This window comes from Peromyscus maniculatus, chromosome X, assembly GCF_049852395.1.
Source record: "Peromyscus maniculatus bairdii isolate BWxNUB_F1_BW_parent chromosome X, HU_Pman_BW_mat_3.1, whole genome shotgun sequence".
Classification (NCBI taxonomy): Eukaryota; Metazoa; Chordata; class Mammalia; order Rodentia; family Cricetidae; genus Peromyscus; species Peromyscus maniculatus.
Genome location: NC_134875.1, coordinates 85,038,730 through 85,059,169, shown reverse-complemented (window position 1 = coordinate 85,059,169; position 20,440 = coordinate 85,038,730). Strand labels below are relative to the sequence as shown.

Sequence of the window (20,440 nt, the reverse complement as noted above, 5' to 3'; positions counted from 1 at the left end):
GGTTAGCATTCCAGCGGTGACTTTGAATTGATAAATGAATAGATGAATGAATGACCTTGGCCTCTAAAGGTTGCCATGAGGCTTAATTGTGCAATTGTGGAAAGTAGCTTTTGAAAGTCTGTGCGGCCTCCTCTGGCTGCATTCTTTGCAGCCTCAGGATGCCATTCTGGCAGTTTCATTGGGAGTCTTGGTCTCCTGGCCGGCCATCTCCCAACCTTCTTCCCACTCTAAAATGGAAATCCTGTTGGGGCATCTGTAGTTTCCATTCAATGAGGTGAGGTTAGTATATTGGCTTGGTCATCAAAAAAGACCAGAGAGAGTGCTTCTTCCATCAACAGCAGGACACTTTGCACAGTGGTGTTCATTGAAGCCCAGCTTGGCTTATTCATTAATAAGTTTCAGTAGAAGATGAAGATGCTAATCAGAAACTATTGACAATCTTTACTGTCTAACAGAATTTGGGAGTGGTGACAATATTAATTTATTTTTGGAGGGCTAGGGGTCAAATATAGGGCCTCACATGTACTAGGCAAGTACTTGACTGCTGAACTGCACATCCAGGCTATTGTTAAAAGCACCAGTAATGTATGGAAGGCATCAGTGCTACCAGTGGCTGCTGGAAGTGCCTGCTTCCAAGAGCTAGTGCTAGGAATCATTCTGTTCATTCCATCCTCTGCAGGGCCTGTGAGCCCCGCGTGGTCTCTTATTGTGAGTTGTTGGTCCTTGAATGTCCCTTAAGATTCCTGGTTGCCCTTTAGGGCCTGGCACTTTTAGACAGACTAGAGATGAAGTTCCTGACCTCCTTTTTTGAAGGTGCACCAAGATGACTCTGCTGGCCACATTTGGTGCTACTCTAATGAGTGTACCCATGCAAGTTTGGCTTTAGAATTTTAGGATGTTCTTAGAAGCTGCTGGAAACTTTAATTTTGTACCAAGGTCAAGAACTGATGTGTACTTTATGGTTTTCTGTGCTTGTGTTAGGTCAACCAGGCAATGGATGGTCTGTTCAGTGTTTGAATTATATGCTCCCTAGCATATATGGCATTTAGCAATGCGCCAGGCCTCAGCTGCAGTAGAAGGGAAATGCAGCAGAGCATTGAGGGATAATACTTTGAGGGATAGGCTGGGCTCATCTACCCTTCACAAGCACTCAGAAGGTCTTCCTTGGTGGTAATACTATGAAAACTCAAAAGGAATCATGTGAGAATTAATTGCAATAAATAGAAATTATAAAGGAATGGATTAAAAGGCAGGATCACAAAACAAGGAGAAACTTGGCCTAGGTCATGGAGGATTTGTGCAGGGGACACACAACCCAGGCAAGACAGATGGCCTTCCCTAGGTCAGGAGATGGGCATAATCCTGAGTTCTGTGGAAGCAGCCCCTTGCCTGTGAGGCTAGTAGTACTAAAATGTTCTTGTTTGCTCTGTGTTGGGAAACCTGCCTAACCAGTTCCCGCCAGGTAGTTGTGTTTTCATTGTATTCCTGGCTTGTTAAGTTTAAGGTGCCACAGTGGCTGTGCAAGGTGCTTATGATTTCTCTGGATCTTTTATACTCAAGCCTCACAAGTTAAGATCGGAACTACAAAGACTTTCGCTAGGTAATCGGTTTGCTTAGAGCTGATTATATCCTCGCGTTCCCCTCCACTAGAGAAGGGTCCACCGAAACGAAGATTGGCAGAGTTCCTCAGAACATAACACATTGCCCCTTTGAATGGGCGTATGCAAGATCCTGTTGAGGGTATTTCAAAGGTCACCTCTTAAACAATATAGCTTCCAAGACCTTTGGAAACATTGTCTCCCGAGAGAAGCAGGCTGCGGCCTCCTTCCATGTTGGTATGCTGCAGGGCAGTCGGCCATGAGCCTCTGCACTCCTGATGCTGTCCCTGCTCCAGCTGGTGGGGCAGCACTGTGTGTCCAGCCTCTCTGTCGTCTGCTGTCACTCTCTTTTCCCAGGCCTTATTGTGTAGCTTCTTCTCCAAACAATTCCCTATCTTGTCTGCTTTGACCTTGATGATTGGAAAGCTGTAGGGGTCCCCAGGATCTGCCTCTTCTTGGGGCTTCTTTGGTACACAGCCATGGTCAGAGGCTGGGAAGCCGCCTTCTGCTGTGTACACAGAGCGCTGTGGCTGTGGACTTGGGAGTGGTAATCTTTGGTAATAAGTGGAAAAGCTTTCGCCTTTCATGACACAGTGTTTCTCAGGGACTTCACTGATCCTTAACTTAACCTCAACTTGGTGAAATTCTTTTTATTGGGCCCAGTGGGTGAAGGTGCTTCCCACTGAAGCGTGGTGACCGGAGTTTGATTGGCTGGATCCCACCTAAAGGTTAAAGCAGATAACCAACCCCACAAAGTTGTTCTCTGATCTCCACAATGTGCTGTGACATACATGGCCAACAACAACAATAATAATTGAGGAAGAAATTCAAAATTCATAAGTTAAAAAGAAAGGATTCAGAAAAAAAAGGGGGCGTTTCTCGGGCGTTTAATCTTCCAACACACCTGTCCTCAGGTAAGCTTACCTGTGTACACACACAGCGGCAGATCATTTTATTATGTCCTTCTTTAGGTGTGTGAGGACAAAGGTTTGGCTTTCTTTTTTCTTTCCTGCTGTCTCTTTGAATCAGATGTTGAAATGGTCCTGTGTCATCTAGGCCTTGCATATGGTAAGCTTCAATTCCATGACAGTGACTCGGTCTGGCTGAAAAGGGGCCAGTATCTACCTCAACCTCCTTAGGATAAAAGTGGAGAGGAGGCGCTCTGAGGGTCTTGGAGGAAAGAGATGCTAGAGTAAAAGGCCTGTCGCTTTGTGAGAGCTCTAGGCTGCTTGGCCGACTGTCGCTGATAGAAGGCGACAGTTTTTCTTTTACATTCTGTGACAATTTCACAGGAGTGTTGGGGTAGGGGGAAGGAGAGAGAGAGAGAGAGAGAGAGAGAGAGAGAGAGAGAGAGAGAGAGAGAGAGAGAGAGAGAGAGAGAGAGAGAGAGAGATGAATTTTGGTCAGTTGTCATCCCCATTACCCTCTCTTGTCCCTTTTGTTTGTGACCCACTGAGGTTAATTATGGTTGCTTGCATAAGCATCATAAGCATGAATGTCGAGTTATTTACTGGAGCTTGGGGAACTTATCAGTGGCACAGAAAAAAAAAATTACTCCCTTCTCTCCCAGCAACCATGTTAGATGTCCACAGTTTAGTATCCTTTTTCTTAAAAAAAATTAGATTAAAGAAATGTGCATGAGTGTTTTGCCTGCATGTATGTATGTGCACAGTGTGTGTGCCTGGTGCCTGTGGAGGTCAGAAGATGGGGTCCGGTCTCCAGGAACTGGAATTATGAATGGCTGTGAGCCACCATGTGGGTACTAAGAACTGAACCCGGGTCCTTTGCAAGAGCAACAAGTGCTCCTAACCTCTGAGCCAGCTCTCCAGCCCATAGTGTGCTTTTCAACGATCTTAGAGGATAGCTGACATATTTTTACATGTTTATTAGGGTCTAGTTTATGTTCCTTTTTTGGCTACATGAAACATGCTATGTGAGAGATTGAATTTAATGCTCCTTTGCTGTGTTCTTTTCCACATGAAAGCATAACATGATGATAATGAAAAAGTCAAGGCAATGAAGTGGTTCCCACAAGCCTATTAAGTGAGTGTCACACCTCTCAGCTGGACAATCCAGCTGCTTTTCACTGTGGCCCAATCAGATATGGATGCAATGATGACTCTTGCCAATGCCTTTTATTCCTTCCTTCCAGGCCTTTGCTTACTCTAGCTAGAAAGACCATTTTCTCCCTGTCTTTACCTTTGGAAATAGTGAACCTTTATTGAGACCCTATTCAAAAATCAATACCTTTTTATTGCTTCCCAGAGGCTTTCCACTCCTGGGGAACGATCTAGGTTTTGCTTTGTCCCCTTTCTGTGCTTCTTGCTGCATCATACTCAGCCTACTGTGCCCCTCTGGCAGAGGGCAAGTTCCTCTAGGCTGTTCAGTTAAGAACAGTAGAGATTAATTAAGAACTTCCTTTTCGATCAATCAAAACTGCAAATGGAGAAAACTTAGCATAACATTCTTTTGTGCTTCTCATATTTAACACAGTGCATGCAGAAATAATACTCCAAATGTATTTAAATAATGGAGGGACAGTATTTTCTAGACATAGCCATATGGCAAATTGGTGTGTGTATTTTTAAAGATACCTGGCTATGACTTAGACCTCATGACATTTTTTGACATTTAAGGGTCCTGGTCTGATAGTTGCCCTATCCCACTGCTGTCCTGTATACTGCTGTGTCTGACCTTCATCTAGGACTTAGCATAACATAATTTCAGCAGGAAAAGAGGAGGAGTAGACTTAGAGAAAAAACCGTATCATGGGTTTGGAAAACAGACCAAAATCAGGACAAAGGAAGGAACTGTTGAAGGAAAGACCCAGACTCAGTAAGTGCTGGAGCTAGAAGGAAGCTTCAAGAATGTGGAAGAAATTTCCTCTATTAGGCAGGAAAGTGGACAAAGTGAATTTTGAGGCCCCAATGTTCTGCTGAGTTCTTTTCCTGTTGGCAGCCCTGATTGATAGAAAAGGAAATTCTTAATTCATCTTTTGGGTTCATAACTGCACATATTAGTTAGAATTCCAAACTGAGATATCATGTTCCTGTGTCCTTAACGAAGTTGTAGCTTAAAAGCATTGTCCATCCCTTTCTTCGGTAAAGCCTTGCTCATCGTTCATGAAGCTGTCCAACAAAATCCAGATGGAACAGGTGCTACTTTAATGGGGATTTGGAGTTATGTAACTTTTGACCTTGCTTGCCAGGGAACTTAGAACCTCTCCTGAAGTAAAAGGCTCAAGCCTGTACTTAGTGGAGCTGTTTCTCAATTTTTCCTCTAATCGACTTACATTTTGGAAATTGTAAAAGGAACACATGCTGTGGTTACAAAACAAAATGAACAGTACAGCTCTTAATGTGCATTGATAAGTACTGGCTTTCTCCAAGCTGGCTTGGTCTGGGCTTGTTCCAGCTGCTTGTGTATGTTCACGTTGTACAGTGCCTGAACTTATCTCAGAAGTAGATGTCTAGGAGTCTTAGTCAGATCTCCAGATAGTTGAAAATGACCAATTATTGGACTCTTGGCATCTAGAAAACACATGCGTATTCACTTTCCCTTGTTCCCCAGCTTGCTATTGTTGTCGGCAAAGGTCAAGCCCTGTTCTTTGGATGCTAAAATACACCTTGTATTTCTGCCCAGTCAACCCTGGCTTCTCATGTTTTACACATACACCCTACCCTAGTCTACCTTAATTCTTTTGTTTGGCGTTAGTTTTGTTTTTCATTTTTGAGACAGGATCTTCCTTATTGTCTTAGTTACTTTTTTATTTCTGTGACAAAACACCACGACCAAGCAAGTAATAAAGCACCAATGGGGGCTTCCTTACAGTTTCAGAGGGTTAGTCCATGGCCATCATGGTGGGGAGCATGGCAGCAGGGAAGCATGGTGCTGGAGCAGTAGATGAGAGCTTACATCTGATCAACAAGCAGCAGGTAGAGAGAGCTAACTGGCAGTAGTTTGGGCCTTTGAAATCTCATAGCCCACCCCAATTGACATACCACCTCCCACAAGACCACACCTCCTAATCCTTCCCAAACAGGTCTACCAAGTGGACCAAGCATTCAAATATGTGAGCCTATGGGGGTCATCCTCATTCAAACCATCATGCTATGTATGCCATGCTCATGATCCTTTTGCCGTAGCCCCTCCAGTGCTGTAACCACCAGCCTGTGCCACTACACTCAACTCCTGATTCATTTTGATATTTTTCTGCCCCCTTCTCCAAACTTCCAAACTAATGTGTGCTTAATACAGATTCTGTTCTTCCCCAATTTTGAAGCTTATAATGCCATTGTGGATTGCTCATCAGTTAGAATTAGGTTGCTCCAGCTTGTTGGTCTTTGTAGAACAGCTGACAGATGCCTGCCTTGCTTTAGGTTGCATGGAACTCAATTCATTTCAAATGCATTGAGCTCTGATCCTGTCACATAGAGCTTGGAAAAGACCCTATAGTCCAAATGCCTTATCTGCTGGCCTCTGCCTCGGCCCTTATTGTTTGGAGTATATGGATTGAGAATTAAAGGGCTTTTTGTTAGAGTTTGGATGTTTTTATCTTCAAGTTGTCTTGACACCAAATCTCAAGGGTTCTGTTTCTACATCCTGTCTTTTATCTGGGCTTGTAAACATTGAACTATGGTATGTTGGACTTGTAGCTTCCAACTGAGTGAGACAAGTGGGGTGGAAATAAAGTTTTAGCACTGGTTGTTGGGCAGTCCCCTGGTCTGTGTACGTGGTTAAAGAAGAATGAGCACTTGGGAGGCAGAGGCCTGTGTGTCTCTGAGTTCAAAGCCTACCTGGTCTACATAGTGAGTTCCAGGACAGCCAGGGAAACACAGACAAACCCTGTCTCAAAACAAAACAAAAAGGGAGGGGACTGGAGAGATGGCTCAGCAGTTAAGAGCACTGGCTGCTCTTCTAGAGGACCCGTGTTTGGTTCCGAGCATCTAAGGTGGGCAGCTCACCACCCCCTGTTCCTGCAGCTCCCAGGGATTCTGGCCTCTGCAGGCATCAGCACACATTACACACCCTTTCATACACGCACATAAATAAAAATAAAACTTTAGAAAAGAACATGAAGAAGATAGTCTCCTTTGTGGGTAGAAAAAAAATAATGAAACTGGTTACTGCAGTCCCCTATTTGTGCTGCCCCCCCCCCCCCACGTAGTTACTAGAGGAGAGGGTGAAGAGAGTTTTTTCAGGCATGCTTGTTCCCTGAACAGGAAGCTCTGGTGCCACATGACAGGCTGGCTTCACCAGGAGGACCTGAACTTCGGAGCTTTGTTTTGCATTTCTTTCCAAGTCTCCTGCCGTCACATCGTGCTGCATTGGAGAGGAGAGGGCAGGCAGCCGAGCAGGCCCTGCTATGGCCTGCCACTGTGTGTCTAGAGGCTGGCAGGAGACGGGATTTGTGAAGGAGTTTCCCCTTATGCTCCTTGGGAATGAGACATTTCTTCCTGGGGCCTGAATGCACTGTCTCACAGAGTCTCTTCCCGGCCGTGGAGACTACTGTGCTTTTGGGGGTTGGCTCTCTTCCTCTGTCCTGGCTGACGACCAGCCTTCTAGAACTCAGCGGTGGCATGATCTCTTCACCTGTCATGTGTTTCAGGGCCCTGTTTGATTATGATCGGACTCGGGACAGCTGCCTGCCAAGTCAAGGACTCAGTTTCTCTTATGGTGACATTCTGCACGTCATTAATGCCTCTGATGATGAGTGGTGGCAAGCGAGGCTGGTGACCCCCCATGGAGAAAGTGAGCAGATTGGTGTGATCCCTAGTAAAAAGAGGTGAGTTGTCAAGGTTTTTAGCAAGGCTTTTCCTGACTTCTTGTTGTCTCTCTCTCTCTCTCTGTCTCTCTCTCTCTCCTCTCTCTCTCACTCTTTTCCTCTCTCTCTTTCTCTCTGGTTTGTGAGACAATGATCTCACTCTGTAGCACAGACTAGCCTGGAACTTCCTGTGTAGCCTAGGCTGGCCTCAAACTTGCTGAAGTCCTCCTGCCTCTGCCTCCTGAGGAATCAGCCGTGCTCCAGCAGACCAGGCTTGCTTGGTTGTCTTGGTTGGCCTGGCCTACAGTGAGTTCCTTGAGGGCATCGCACAGGCCTTGTCAGGCCTTTTAGAAAGGAGTCGGTACTTGGGGCATGGTGTTCACTGAATGAGGCAGGATGGTTGTTGTGCCCGCCACAGCCCATTGCTGAGCCCATGTGCTGGCACTAACTGGACTTCCTGACTCCCAAACAGGGTTGAAAAGAAAGAGCGAGCTCGATTGAAAACTGTGAAGTTCCATGCCAGGACAGGGATGATTGAGTCTAACCGGGTAAGTGGGGACCCCCATCCAAGGCAGTCAGCCAGGGTATAAAGAGGGGTGAGAGGCTTGGAGTTTGGCCTGATGTGAAGGAGAACTGGGAAGCCTGGAGGGCTGTCTTTCTCAGGGGGCTGGCTCTGCACTGCTAGGAAACTGCCTGCTCTTCAGTTAGTGTGCGGCCCTGCTGTCGGGGGGGGCTGGCTCAGGAAGGGGTGGGGCTGGATGACTCGGTGGGCAAGATGAAACCACTTCCGGTGTCCCCCCGGCAGCAGACCCTGCCAGAGCTGGGGAGACCCTGGGCATAACCTGGCGTTGTCATCTTGCCAAGAAGACCAGCTCCAGAGTTTGTGCTTGCCCCCAGATAGGACAGGGCAAGGGCACTCTTCCACCATTTTTTATGAGCTCTGGAGGCCAAAGAACTTGTGAAGCAATAGCGGGAAGAAAGGCATGGAGTAGATGACTGCATCAGCGCACCTTAGGGCCGCGTCTAGGAGGCAGCAGTGACCTGTGTTCTGTAGGAAGGCCAGGGAGTGATCCCGGACTAGGTAGAGCATCTACCATCCCCGCCACATTCTCCTGTGAACGTGATTTTCCTCTTAACATCAACTTTCATTTAATCTCATAGACTCCATTTGTGAAAGATGGTCTTTTATTTAGTTCACCATTGTCTCCATTTTAGTTTTTCTCGCATGCTTTAAAATCCATTGTTGTTTTTTTTTTTCTTCTGTCCTTCCCCTCCATCTTCATGTTCTTTCACAGTCGGTCAAAACGAAACGTAAAAAGAGTTTTCGCCTCTCTCGAAAGTTTCCATTTTACAAGAGCAAAGAAAACATGGCCCAGGAGAACAGCATACAGGAACGTAAGTAGCGGCAGAGTCCAGAGAGCAGACCATTCACAGCCCTGTCTTCTCATCCTCAGTTGCCCCTCCCCTCAGAAGGAGCTGGTGGCCGCCCCAGTGCTTGTCTGCGCACACACCTGCTTACCTGTAATCAGCATAGAACTTCGCCCGCACAGGGAGATGTTGGGGCTTCTTTGTACGGCCCCTCACTTAGACTGAGTGTTGTAGACTCTGAGGATGGCCCAGGCACCTGTGCGGGAAGTGTGAGACAGAGCTGTGCTGTGGTGATAAAGAATGGTTTGCAGCTAGTACCAGGGTTAGAAAATGGTTTTTTCAAGAGAACAAGATCAAGGAACTACGTGTTGCTCTCCTGGCTTCCACCTCTTGTGTTTTCTTTCTCTTAATTTCATTCATGTATGTTAAGAGAAGAGCCTGTCCCTCCCCAGATCCCTAAAGTCAGGGGCTGCTTCTGGAATGCCATGTGTGTGCAAGCATACAGGACACCCACATGACTCAAAGCATGTTATGTCAGGGTACTTGCAGAGCCAGTTACCACAAGAAAACATTCCTGTTCACATAAGTTGATGTGGACACAGTGTTGCTCAGCATTATCTAAATAAAGATTTATTGAGAAACACAAGGCTGGTTTGGTAGAACAGGCTACAACACTAGGCCTCGTTAGGAAACAGTTCAATCCTGCTAAATCACTTACCCTACCACATGCCTCAGAAATTAGTTGCTCTGACAGTAACCTTAAACACCATGTCAGGTTTATAGAGTCGTTTCTCATTCATGTCATTGTGAAATTGTGAATTGTGAGTGTCTCATTTACCAATCACTCCTCCATCTTTCATGGAGCAATCTTGTCATCCAGAGCTGTGGGGTCTGACAGGAGACTGACTAGTTCTGGTAGAAAATGGCCCCTAGTAGGCCCCCCTGGTTCGTGATCATGATATGTGTGGGTTGTGGCTACCTGGGGTAGCCCTGATAGAACAAATGAAGTCTTCATCCACATGAAGACTAGGGCTTACTGCTCAGTGACAGGGGATAGAGGAGGCTGATTCTGCTTGTGAGCATGGGAGTCTGAGAGAAAAAGATCTGAGGTAATGTTGCCACAGTTTACCACAGAAGCCCAGAACCTCCTCATGGAGCCTAGCCTGGGGAGATGTTACTGTTTACTGGCCTAGCCAGTTGGGGGTGCCCACTGGCCATTAGGGTTGCAATTTTCTGGTGCCTGTTTTCCAGAAACCCAAGTTTAGGGAAGCTTTGGACACCACACCACAGAGAAGTTTGCTTTGAAGGGCTTGGACAGATTGGAGTAGTATGGGGGGAAGTTCCCAGGGTGATGCTAATGTTGTCTGCAAATAGACATGTTTCTTTCGTGCACCAATGGGAGATGTGTTCCAGGGGCAAAGCAGAGACCTGGACGCTACAACTGTAAATTTGGTCAAAGAAGGTATTTTTAAGCCTTGGAGTGTTGCCTGTCACGTGTGATGGGGATATAGGACATAGACTACCTCAGGAAGCCGGTCTATTCCAAGGCCTTTTGGCCACAACTGAATCACCAGGGCCAGACAGCTTATCTGAGATGGGCTATTCTTTCTCCAGCAGATGACTTCACCTTACTGTAGTTCTAAGTCTTCATGGGACTTTATATACTCCTATCGCTAATGCTCACCTGCCTCTGTATTCTTCCTTCCCTCGTTTTTCTGTTTTCTCTTTCCCCTGGTTCTCTCCCTTCCCCCCTCCCCTTCTTGTCCCCTCCCTGTCCCTGCTGTCTGTGAAATCAGGACTTCCCTGGGTTAAGTGACGATTATTATGGAGCAAAGAACCTGAGTAAGTCCAACCTACACACCATTAACTGTATTTGTGGCATGAATGGAGATCATGGGGTGGGGGTGTAGGGCACCTGGGTGAGAGTAGAGGGTGAGGGAGGGCAGTGTTTGTGAGACCCTTTCCCATGGTAGGAGGAAATGTGTGTGCCTTCAGTACCATTGTCCCTGGTATTCTAACAGACTCTAGCATTCCTGTCCGTCTTTTCCTTCTACACCTGTGAGCGGCAGGGCATGAGCTGAGTGGCCCCATAGAAGTGAGGTGGCTCTAGGTGCATGATCAGGGTGAGTTCTCAGCTGATGTTTAGCTTCCTGCAGACAGTGGGAACCTGCTCGTTGCATCTTCTCCAAGTAACCCTACAGCAAAGAGTCAAGGTTAGGAACTGCAGCTTTTCTAGTCCTTCTAACTGGGGACCGAGTGAACCCCACATCTGAGCTGTCCCACGGGTCCAGGTGTTACCATAAGGCCAAGGCCACCTGTTGTCCCTAGAGCATCTCTAAGGGGCCCAGATGGCTTGGTGGGGCTACCCGCACCACTTAAGGGCCATGTATAGTTAGGATTTTATCTCAGCAAAGCTCTGCCTGACATCTCCATTCTGGAACTTAGGCCAGATTGGGGACTAGGAAGGCCTAGATGAAGGCTCCTTAGCAGGCATCCTTGCTTACTGCAGGTATCCACACGACAGCCTTCTGGGTGGGTTCTGTCCACATACGTTTTCCCTCAGTAAAGGATAAAGGTGGAAGACACAGGAGCTGTCCTTGGGGCTATGCAGGGCCGAGCAATGTGTGACAACTCACAAGTCGCTGGGGACGTGGGCACAGCATATCATGGTCCTGGCTGAAACGAGCAGCATCTCTCCATAGTTTGGTGTGTCTGTGTCTCATTTCCATTTGCCTGCTGTCCTTTTGAGAGGGCTGCCATGTCTGCCTCCTGTGAATGCGGCTCTTCGCTTGAGCTTTCTCCGCCCACACTCCTAGATGGGCTGGTCCCAACTGTCTGTGATGGGGGGGCTGCCTTGTCTCGCAGACAGTCGTGCTGCCTTGTTGTCTCTATGTATTTGACATGTGTTTTGTGGTGGATCGAGGCATCCCCCCTCACTGCTGAGGCCAGGCTCTCTTCAGCAATGGTAGAAAGGAGGTTATGGGTCCCACCGAAGGCCAGAGTAGTGTTCCTGGTGGCTGTTCCATCATCCAGTGATGAGCCGCTAAGTTGGAGAGTGTCACCCAATTCTGTACTTTTGGTGGCTCTGTCTTGGGAGAAAATGTGTGAGCAGCAGCATGCCTGGGCTTTTCTCTTTGACTGTCCCTCTTTCTTCCCTGCCCATTAGCCTTGGGAGATGAGTTCTGAGACAGGATTTGGAAAGCATCCAAATGAGCTGGCTTGATTCAGATGAAAGGAAATAAGGCTCCTAGTGACCGTAGAGGGACTTGGCAAACTGAGTGGGCTCTGGGGACATGGAGGAGATGGCCAGCACATCAGGATTGGAGCTGTGCTTCCCCGTTGTTTGCCTGGATGTGGCAGGCCTCCTGTGGCCTGACTTGCTTGGCCGCTCAGTGTCTCACTCCTGGCGCATTTGAGGTTGTGCTGCATGGGACCTCTCAGCGGTGTGTTCTGAATTGGAGTCTCTTTCTTGTTGGCTTGCAGAGGGAGTGACCTCCAACACCAGTGACAGCGAGAGCAGTTCCAGTAAGTGTGTGTCATGCCCCCTGTCCTGTAGCTCCCCCATGTCTCCCAGCCATCATCACGCCAGTGTCGCACCGCTGCCATCCCCGCTCAGAGGCTGCTGCTCCTTTTAGCCATGTACACTTGGAGCCCTGGAGATGCTGTGGCCGGTTCATTCACTTGGTTGGATGAAGTTTGTGAATTAGAGAGAGAATAAGCCCCTTAGCTCTGGCCAGGACCTGACTTGAAACCGTCCCTGGGGTATTGGGGGAAGGGTGAACTGCCCGTGATCAGGTCCCTGCCATGGGCATGTAGGCTGCTGAGACTGCCAGGGTTACAGATTCATTCAGAGACCAAAAGTAAAATGGCTCCCGACTTCCATCTGCCTTTTCTGGGCTCCTAGGACCACTTTAACTTCTGGTTGGGTTACATAGTCAGGAAGGACTTTCCCAATCTGCCTTGGGAGTGCCTATGACTACAGCATTGAAGCCACAGTTCAAACCTCCCAAGCTTTGGGAACATTGGCCTTTGAGGAGCTGCAGTGACTAGAGGTCTTAAATAAAAACTCCACCCAGAAGTCTCCTTCTCCACCAGAGAAGCCCTGTAGCAAGTATCCTGTGACTCCATGCGGACGTCACTGTCTCTCCTGGTACCGCTGGCAGCTAGCTTGGGGGACCATAGGCACCCAGCACCAAGTCTTGGCAACTCTTTTAGGAAGACTTCATCATTGCCAGGTTGTAGGGGGGTCCACCATGAGCAGAGAGCAGGCTCAGCATTGCTCTTAAAGGGCACTGGGAGCTTAGCTCAGATGTGCACCACTTTTCTAGACGCTACTTAGAGGTGTGAGGTGGGCAAATCAATAGACCCTTAAGGGGGCAACGTTGGGCTGCAGCTTTGGGATTGGCCTGAGAGTCTGGACTCGGGTAAGGTGACTCTGGCGAATGTGCTTCAACCAGTTGGAGCTTCTCTGCGATTCTCTTCAGTGGCCACTGGACATAACCAACTAGTACCTCTAAGAAGTAGTTCCCTAAAGCTTGGGGTGCTTTGCTGGAGACTTCTAGGCTTCTGGGTCTCGGCCCATAGTTGGGCACCATTTCACCGAGTGAAAACAACCCAGCCCACGGCTGGTGGATGGCTTCTTAGCCTTCTTGCCAACAGAAAGTGATACTGTTTTGTGGTGGGTGTGGGGTGTGGTGAATGCTGTATGCAGCCGGTCCCATCATAAAGTGCTAATGTGTCTCCCTCTTTCATTGCAGAAGGACAAGAGGATGCTATTTTGTCATATGAGCCAGTGACACGGCAAGAAAGTAAGCCCCCTTCTGAGAGTCTCGCCTGTGTGCCAGTCTCCCAGTCACGGGGCTCAGGACAGAGGGTAGCTGAGGGCCAGCAGAGGAGGAAGCCTGGCCCATCCAGCCATTGGCTTCCCCCTAGCATCACTGGGCAGATGCCATGCACACACCTCTTGTGACACTTTGGCCCACTGCTAGGAGGCCTTCCAAAGGGCGGCAGATTTTTGAGGAAAGCATTTTGGAGGCAGCTGTTGCTGTAAAGGGGGAGGGCCTGTATCCTCCCCTGGGTGTCTGCTTTGCCAGAGCCTGTGTGGAAATGTTTCCTGAATCTGTTGGAAAGGGGAAATGCTTCTGATTTTTCAGACTTGTCTGAACTTAAGATTGTCAAATTTAAAGGTCCTTTGAGGTCTTTACAGTTAAAAGCCAGAGACTATTGGAGTTGCTTCACCTTGTCTGAGTGGTAGCCACCAGCCTCTGTACGCAGAGGTGGGGCAGGCTGCCCTGTGGGGCCTCTGTTCACTGTGTTGTGCTCTCCCTCCCCAGTTCACTATGCCAGGCCCGTGATCATCTTGGGCCCAATGAAGGACCGAGTCAACGATGACCTGATCTCTGAGTTTCCACATAAATTTGGATCCTGTGTGCCACGTAAGAGCCCAGGCAGACCCAGAGGAGTGAGGTTTGGTACCCTGGGAAGTATATACTTTAAGGAAAGGGTCCAGGGTCGGGGCCTTTGGGGACTTCCTGTAAGAGAGTAAGTAGCCCCAGTTGTCCCCAGAGTAGATGGACCTGGTCGGGTTGACATCCAACCTGGCTGCTTGCCTTATGCTGTGCAGTGAAAGTTTGGGTGCTGATGGTCAGGATTGATTTTACAGTGGGGAGGCCCATCATTGTTTGGGTTTTTGTTTCTTTGTGGTGCAGTTTGAGGGATGCTTTGTTGGGGTTCCCGAACTCCCACGCCTACTTTTGTGCCCTCCGCCAGGCCATGTCTTGGGAAGCCTCACCTGTTTGGTCCATGTTAACCTCAGGCCCCCTGTATGTAATATCTGGAGTTTGGAAGAGAAGTAGGCCAGACAAAAATCTTCCCAAATGCTTTTTCTCATTCATCTGAAAAATTTGTAGTGGCCTTGTGGCCCTCCTGTGAGAAAGAGTGAAGTTGGCTTTTATAACCCAGATCATTGCCTTTGGGGCACACTACATTTCCTTTCTTCTTCCCTCCCTCCCTCCCTCCCTCCCTCCCTCCCTCCCTCCCTCCCTGCCTCCCTCCCTCCCTCCCTCCCTCCCCCCTGCAGACACCACCCGGCCTCGGCGTGACAATGAAGTCGACGGGCAGGATTACCACTTTGTGGTTTCCCGGGACCAGATGGAGAAGGACATCCAGGACAACAAGTTCATCGAGGCGGGCCAGTTCAACGATAACCTCTACGGGACCAGCATCCAGTCAGTGCGGGCAGTTGCAGAGAGGGTAAGCAGAGGAGGGGCTCTGACTGCCCTTGAGCCACGGGGAAGACAAATGCCGAGGCCTGGCATCCACGCGCATCCACGTGCCTGCCACAGTGCTGAGCAAAGAAAGCTCTGGTGTCCCTCCGCGTGCCAAGCCCCCAGTCATGGCGATACGCCTCTGTTGTGCAACTTTCACTGGAGTGCCAGCCACCGGGCAAAAGGCCCCTAGGGAGCAGTGGCCTTTTCTGGTTTATAAAGCCCATGCTCATCAGACTTCTTGTCACTGGGACAAAACAACTTGGAGGACCGATTGAGTTTGGCTTCCGAGGTTTGTCACTTGTGCTGCTGTGGACGTAGTCAAGCCGAGCTGCTTACGAGCTGCCTGGCTCAGGTCGAGCAGGGAGCACAGAGATCCTGGTGCTCGGGGAACTTCCTCCTTCCCCTTTTGTTCCATCTGGGGTTTCCAAGGCCACGGACAGCAGTTCTCTCCCTGAGTTAATCCTTTCTGGGAAGGCCCTCACAGGCACAGCAGAGAGCTTCACTAATCTCGAAGGTACTTCTTAATCCGATCTATTTAACGATCATGAACCGTCACAGAACCAAGAAGTAGGCCCTGAGAACGTCTCCCAGTTCCCCCCAGCTTGCGGCTTCGAATGCCCTGGATTTCTCGGTGGGGCCCTCTAGCCGGGGACGGGATGACCGACGTGGGTCTGCTTTTGCAGGGCAAGCACTGCATCTTAGACGTTTCCGGCAACGCTATAAAGAGACTGCAGCAAGCACAACTTTACCCCATTGCCGTCTTCATCAAGCCCAAGTCCATTGAAGCACTTATGTAAGTGTCCATGGGGCTCAGGTGACCTTGGAGAGGGAAGAGAGCAGACTGCTTGGGCAGGGGTGGGACCCAGACAAAGCCCGGCGCCAACTGAATGCCTGCTGTTCCTCCTGTTCGGGGCCTGGCCATGCTCCTCCCAGCTGGGCTTTGGGACTTGGAGGTTCTGAGGGGGGAGTTAGCCACGGGCTCTTCTAAGGGGGCTGTTGGGCCGATTTTTAGGAAAGGTAGAACATCTTGTTGCGTGAATTAAAACATAGGCTCTCCTTTAGAAATGGATTGCTTCTGTGTCTCTGGCAGGGAAATGAACCGACGGCAGACATATGAACAAGCAAATAAGATCTTTGACAAAGCCATGAAACTGGAGCAAGAGTTTGGAGAGTACTTTACAGGTGAGAATTCAGGGGTCCGAGTGGTCATGCGTCTGTGAGGTCAGCCAGACACCCCTCAGGGAGACAGACTTAGGCAGAGCTAAAATGCCTGGGGACTCTGCCGTCCCTGAGCACAGGCCTTTCCCCAGGCACTGAGGTTTCCTGTCAGCCACCGCGTTAGCACAAGCCACTCCCAAGCACCGCTCTTGTCTGTTGCTTTGTTTCTTGTTTTCTGGCTCTGAGAGATGGCAGGTTCCTTTGTCTCTTTCCCTCCCTGCTTTTCCTCCTGATAGTTTTTTTTCCTTGCATGCTTTGGTGCTGAATAAATGTTTGTTGATGGTTTCTTAGTGTAGTATTGAAGTTGTCTGTCAGTCTGCCTGTGTGTACATGTCACAGGTACACGTACTTTAGCAGGCCAGTTCTTTTTTTTTTTTTTTTTTGGTTTTTTCGAGACAGGGTTTCTCTGTGTAGCTTTGCGCCTTTCCTGGAACTCACTTGGTAGCCCAGGCTGGCCTCGAACTCACAAAGATCCGCCTGGCTCTGCCTCCCGAGTGCTGGGATTAAAGGCGTGCGCCACCACACCCGGCTAGCAGGCCAGTTCTTAAAAGGTGAGGAAGGTTCCCTTTAAAGTACAGTACTGGATGTACAGTGCAGGCGGTAATGAGTGATTCAAGTAAGGATCATTGGGTCAGCCAAGGAAGGGATTCAGATGTTCTTTATGTACTATGGGTCTTTGGGGTCCTTTTCACCATCCACATCTCTGTCCTTGTTTGTCGGGATGACCCCTGACACAGCAGCTGTCATGGTCCCTAGGAGCTCTGTCTCTTGCCAGAAACTGTGGCTTTCCGCTCTTCGCCTGCATAAGTGGGGTTTTCCAAATCTTTGGGTGAAGCTGCTTTAGAATTTGAGGCTGCCAGCCCATGGCAGACAAGAGCAATGGGAACTTCAGTGTCGGGCATGCGGTGGGTACTCAATAGACATCTTTACAATAAGCACATTTCCTGTTCCCTGCTAGTCTCCCTGTCTCTGGGAGTTGACGTCCAGCCCTGGGCTCACCAAGCCAGCTACAGTTCTGTCCGAACTCTAGACAGTTAACTCACGAAGTCAGATGCAGGTTTCTGTGAACGCCCATCACAGCCCAGGGACATTACAGGAGGGTTGGTTGTTAAGGGAGGCGGGACGGCTAGGCCTGGGGCGGGGGGCGGTCCCGGAGCACAGGGATAATTTTTCCTTCTCTTTCCCCTTCAGCCATTGTACAGGGTGACTCACTGGAAGAGATTTATAACAAGATCAAACAAATCATCGAGGACCAGTCTGGCCACTACATTTGGGTCCCATCCCCTGAAAAACTCTGAAGAATCCCCGCCAACCATTCTCTTGTGAACAGAAGAAACCAAGTCCCTCTTCCCTCCTTCCTCCTCATTCCTGTCCCCATGGGGACACCAAATGACTACTGTTCTTGTCCCCCTTTTTAGATATGTCAAAAATTGAGTTTTCTAGTCCTGTTCTTTTTTAAAACCTTTTTGTTTGGTTCTAGTTTCTTTTTTGGGATGATGCCATCTCACCCATCATGTGACTGTGCCCATTCCTGCATGGACCTTTCCCAAGCGCTAGCACAGGTGCAAATCCATCAGAGTTGTTTTCATAAACACCCAGCAGAAGTGAAGCGAAGCGAAGAGAGGACAGGAGGACTGATGGAACGACAGACTCTGGACAACTGCACAGCTTGTGAAGTGAGCGAGACAGCCCGCGAGGGGAGGTGCTCCCGGGCACTAATACCCTGGACGGCTGCCTTGCAGCTCGGAACGGCGCAACGTAATGGCGACAGAAAGTATCTTATTTATATATAGATATATATATGTAATTTATATAAAATATATAGAAATTATTATATATATATATTATACACTCTCCTATAATATATATATATATATTCACCTACATTGGGACTAGAAAATCTATGGAGACGTCCATCAGTGGTACTATGTTATTAGAGAAATGCTTTAATTTTCGTATTCCAATCAGACGACATCTCATGGTCCACCTGGTTGGGAAGGGGTTGACAACAGTACTAAGTGCTGTACCAAAGCACTCACTCGAATTTGGTCATTCTCTTCCGAGCTAAGGTTCGCTCCAGGTGGGGCCGACCTGCAGCATGGGAGAAGGGGCTTTGGCTGGGAGCTTGCAATCGGAGACTTGGCTGAAAGCAGTGGCTGCCCCTGGGGGCGGCCATTCCTGTGCAGAAAGAGAGAATGAATGGCTAATGATGCTCCGGATGACATTGCCTATCGTTTTATGCCGCCTGACGTGTCTGCATGAGAGGTTTCCTTTTTGTTCATTTTTAAGCTGCTCTTAAACCAAAACCATGTTGTGCTCCTGTGTCAGCCTTTTCATTCTTCCAGATTTTACTTTTTCTCTTGAAGTGAATGCGTAGAATCCTATTTGCCAGTGTTCTAAAGCTTGTGAGGTGTTGTGAAGGAGCCAGGCCTGGGGTGCAGCCGTAACTTCGGCCTGGCCATCCCGTCAACAGAGGGAAAGCAGGGGCTGGTGAGGGCAGGGAGTAGAAGCCCAGGCTTGGAGGTCACCGTGCTGGACTAGCCGCGGGTCCCTTCATGGGGCCACTGGCAGGGACAGGGAGGTGCTTGCCTTCCGGCTCTGTGCTGGGACCGTGGAAGAGCGCCGGGCGTGGCCAGCCATGTAGTGAGTTGGATTTGGGTTCTTTTCTTTTGCAGCTGCTCCATTCGCCCTAGCCCAGCCCCCTCACCAACAGCTGGTAGCTTACTGTTTCTTCGAGAAGAAAGTAGACTTTAATGCTGTAAATTTGAGCTGTAGAGCTAAGACTCGCTTACTGGTGAGCTGTGAAATCTTGTTGCTTTTTTCCCCAGAGTCTGATGGCAGTGACTGGTCCAGGTAGTTTTCCTCCCGCCGCCAGGGCAGGCAGCAGGTGTGGTCCAGGCCCTCCCCCACCCCACTGTGCTCCTTCGAAGCCAACGTGCCTCCCTCACCTCCACACTGGAGGGATGACGCAGGGGAGAACCTAGAATTGCTTGGCCCTCAACTGGGTTAGGACCATTGCAGGTGACTCGGTGTTGTCGACACTCTAAAGCATACCAGCCACATTCAGGAACTCTCTGGTCACAGGTATCCTACCAGCATAATGAGGCTAACTGTGACACGTGGGGCCCACATTTAGGAGAAAGAAAAGGCAGCAGCTTTCTCTTGGGCAGTACACTGGATTGAAGGCAAAGAGGGATAAAGTGACAGATGACCTTGACTCTTATGGGGAGGGAGCGAGCAGGGAGTGCTGATTCTCTGATGGAAACTGACATGTCTGAACAATGCTCAGCCCTCCCTCCCTCCCAGGGAAGAAAAGCAAAGATTCAAAGTAAGCATGATAATAGTTGGTTTACCAGTGTTCCTTCCAAGGAGACATATATTTTTTAATAAATGATAGTTGCAATGAACCATGGCTCCGAGACCTTTTTGAAGTCTTGTGTAGGGTGGTTGGGGCCCTGCAGCAGGAAGGCCGACTCAGACCAATGTTTCCTCGAGATGGGGGAGGGGCTGGCCCGGCAGTCCTGGAGAAGAGTGTGACCCTGGGCGGTGCTGGATCCTTTGCTAAAACAAGCTAAAAGTGTCTACTTGGGCCTCACCCTGGCCCAGAAGCTGCCCTTAATACCACCAGCTGCATAGGGGCCATGTCCTCGGTGGCAAAATGCTGCCACTTTTCTAAAAGTTAGGTGTGGTGGGAGGTGCCGCCCTAACACCGATGCATGCTACAGACGCAGCAGCCAGGCTGGCAGCCAGGCTGGCAGCGCAGAACTCAGAGGGATGGGAAGAGAAGGCCGCCTGGCTGCCAGCTACCCCTCGACCACAGTGGAGGTGGGGTGTGCCCAGGTGGGGAGGGTGGCAGTCCTCCTTGGGACCCTCAAAAGCTACAAGAAGTGCTGGGAGCAGGTATTTCTGACTATGGCTAATGCCGTGCATGCAACTCGTGGGAAGAAAGCTGAGGTGGTGCGGCCATAATTAAGGTACAAGAGGAAAACCTGAATGGTTGAGCCACCCCTAAGGTGTGTGGGCTGAGCCCCAGGAGGAATGATTACCTTCTCTCGTTTGTTGGGTTTCATGGTATGCACAGTGCTTGCCTCTATACATTCTCTTATTTGTTAGAAGGGAGCCCCCAAAAAAGAGAGCCCCTGAAGAGCTCTGTAGGGTTGAGGAAATTCATATTGACGCGTGCAAAGGGAATTCAGAGTTGCTGGCCCGTGATGGCACTGTGC

The 20,440-nt window shown here is 49.2% G+C and overlaps 1 protein-coding gene across 5 annotated transcripts in view; it reads left to right on the top strand.

Moving 5' to 3' along the window:
* Positions 1-19,624, top strand: part of Dlg3 (discs large MAGUK scaffold protein 3) — a 54,288-nt gene extending 34,664 nt beyond the window's left edge. For 4 of the 5 annotated variants that reach the window (XM_015999653.3, XM_015999655.3, XM_006981149.2 and 1 more), the window contains 10 exons: positions 7,207-7,383; positions 7,835-7,910; positions 8,658-8,757; positions 12,214-12,255; positions 13,488-13,538; positions 14,064-14,165; positions 14,810-14,982; positions 15,683-15,792; positions 16,090-16,181; positions 17,409-19,624. In XM_015999653.3, coding sequence (XP_015855139.1) covers positions 7,207-7,383; positions 7,835-7,910; positions 8,658-8,757; positions 12,214-12,255; positions 13,488-13,538; positions 14,064-14,165; positions 14,810-14,982; positions 15,683-15,792; positions 16,090-16,181; positions 17,409-17,515 — 1,030 coding nt within the window. In that variant the 3' untranslated portion in view covers positions 17,516-19,624. The remainder of the gene's footprint in view (positions 1-7,206; positions 7,384-7,834; positions 7,911-8,657; positions 8,758-12,213; positions 12,256-13,487; positions 13,539-14,063; positions 14,166-14,809; positions 14,983-15,682; positions 15,793-16,089; positions 16,182-17,408) is intronic. The other variant, XM_015999654.3, reaches the window with a different exon arrangement.
* The last annotated feature ends 816 nt before the right edge of the window (positions 19,625-20,440 follow it).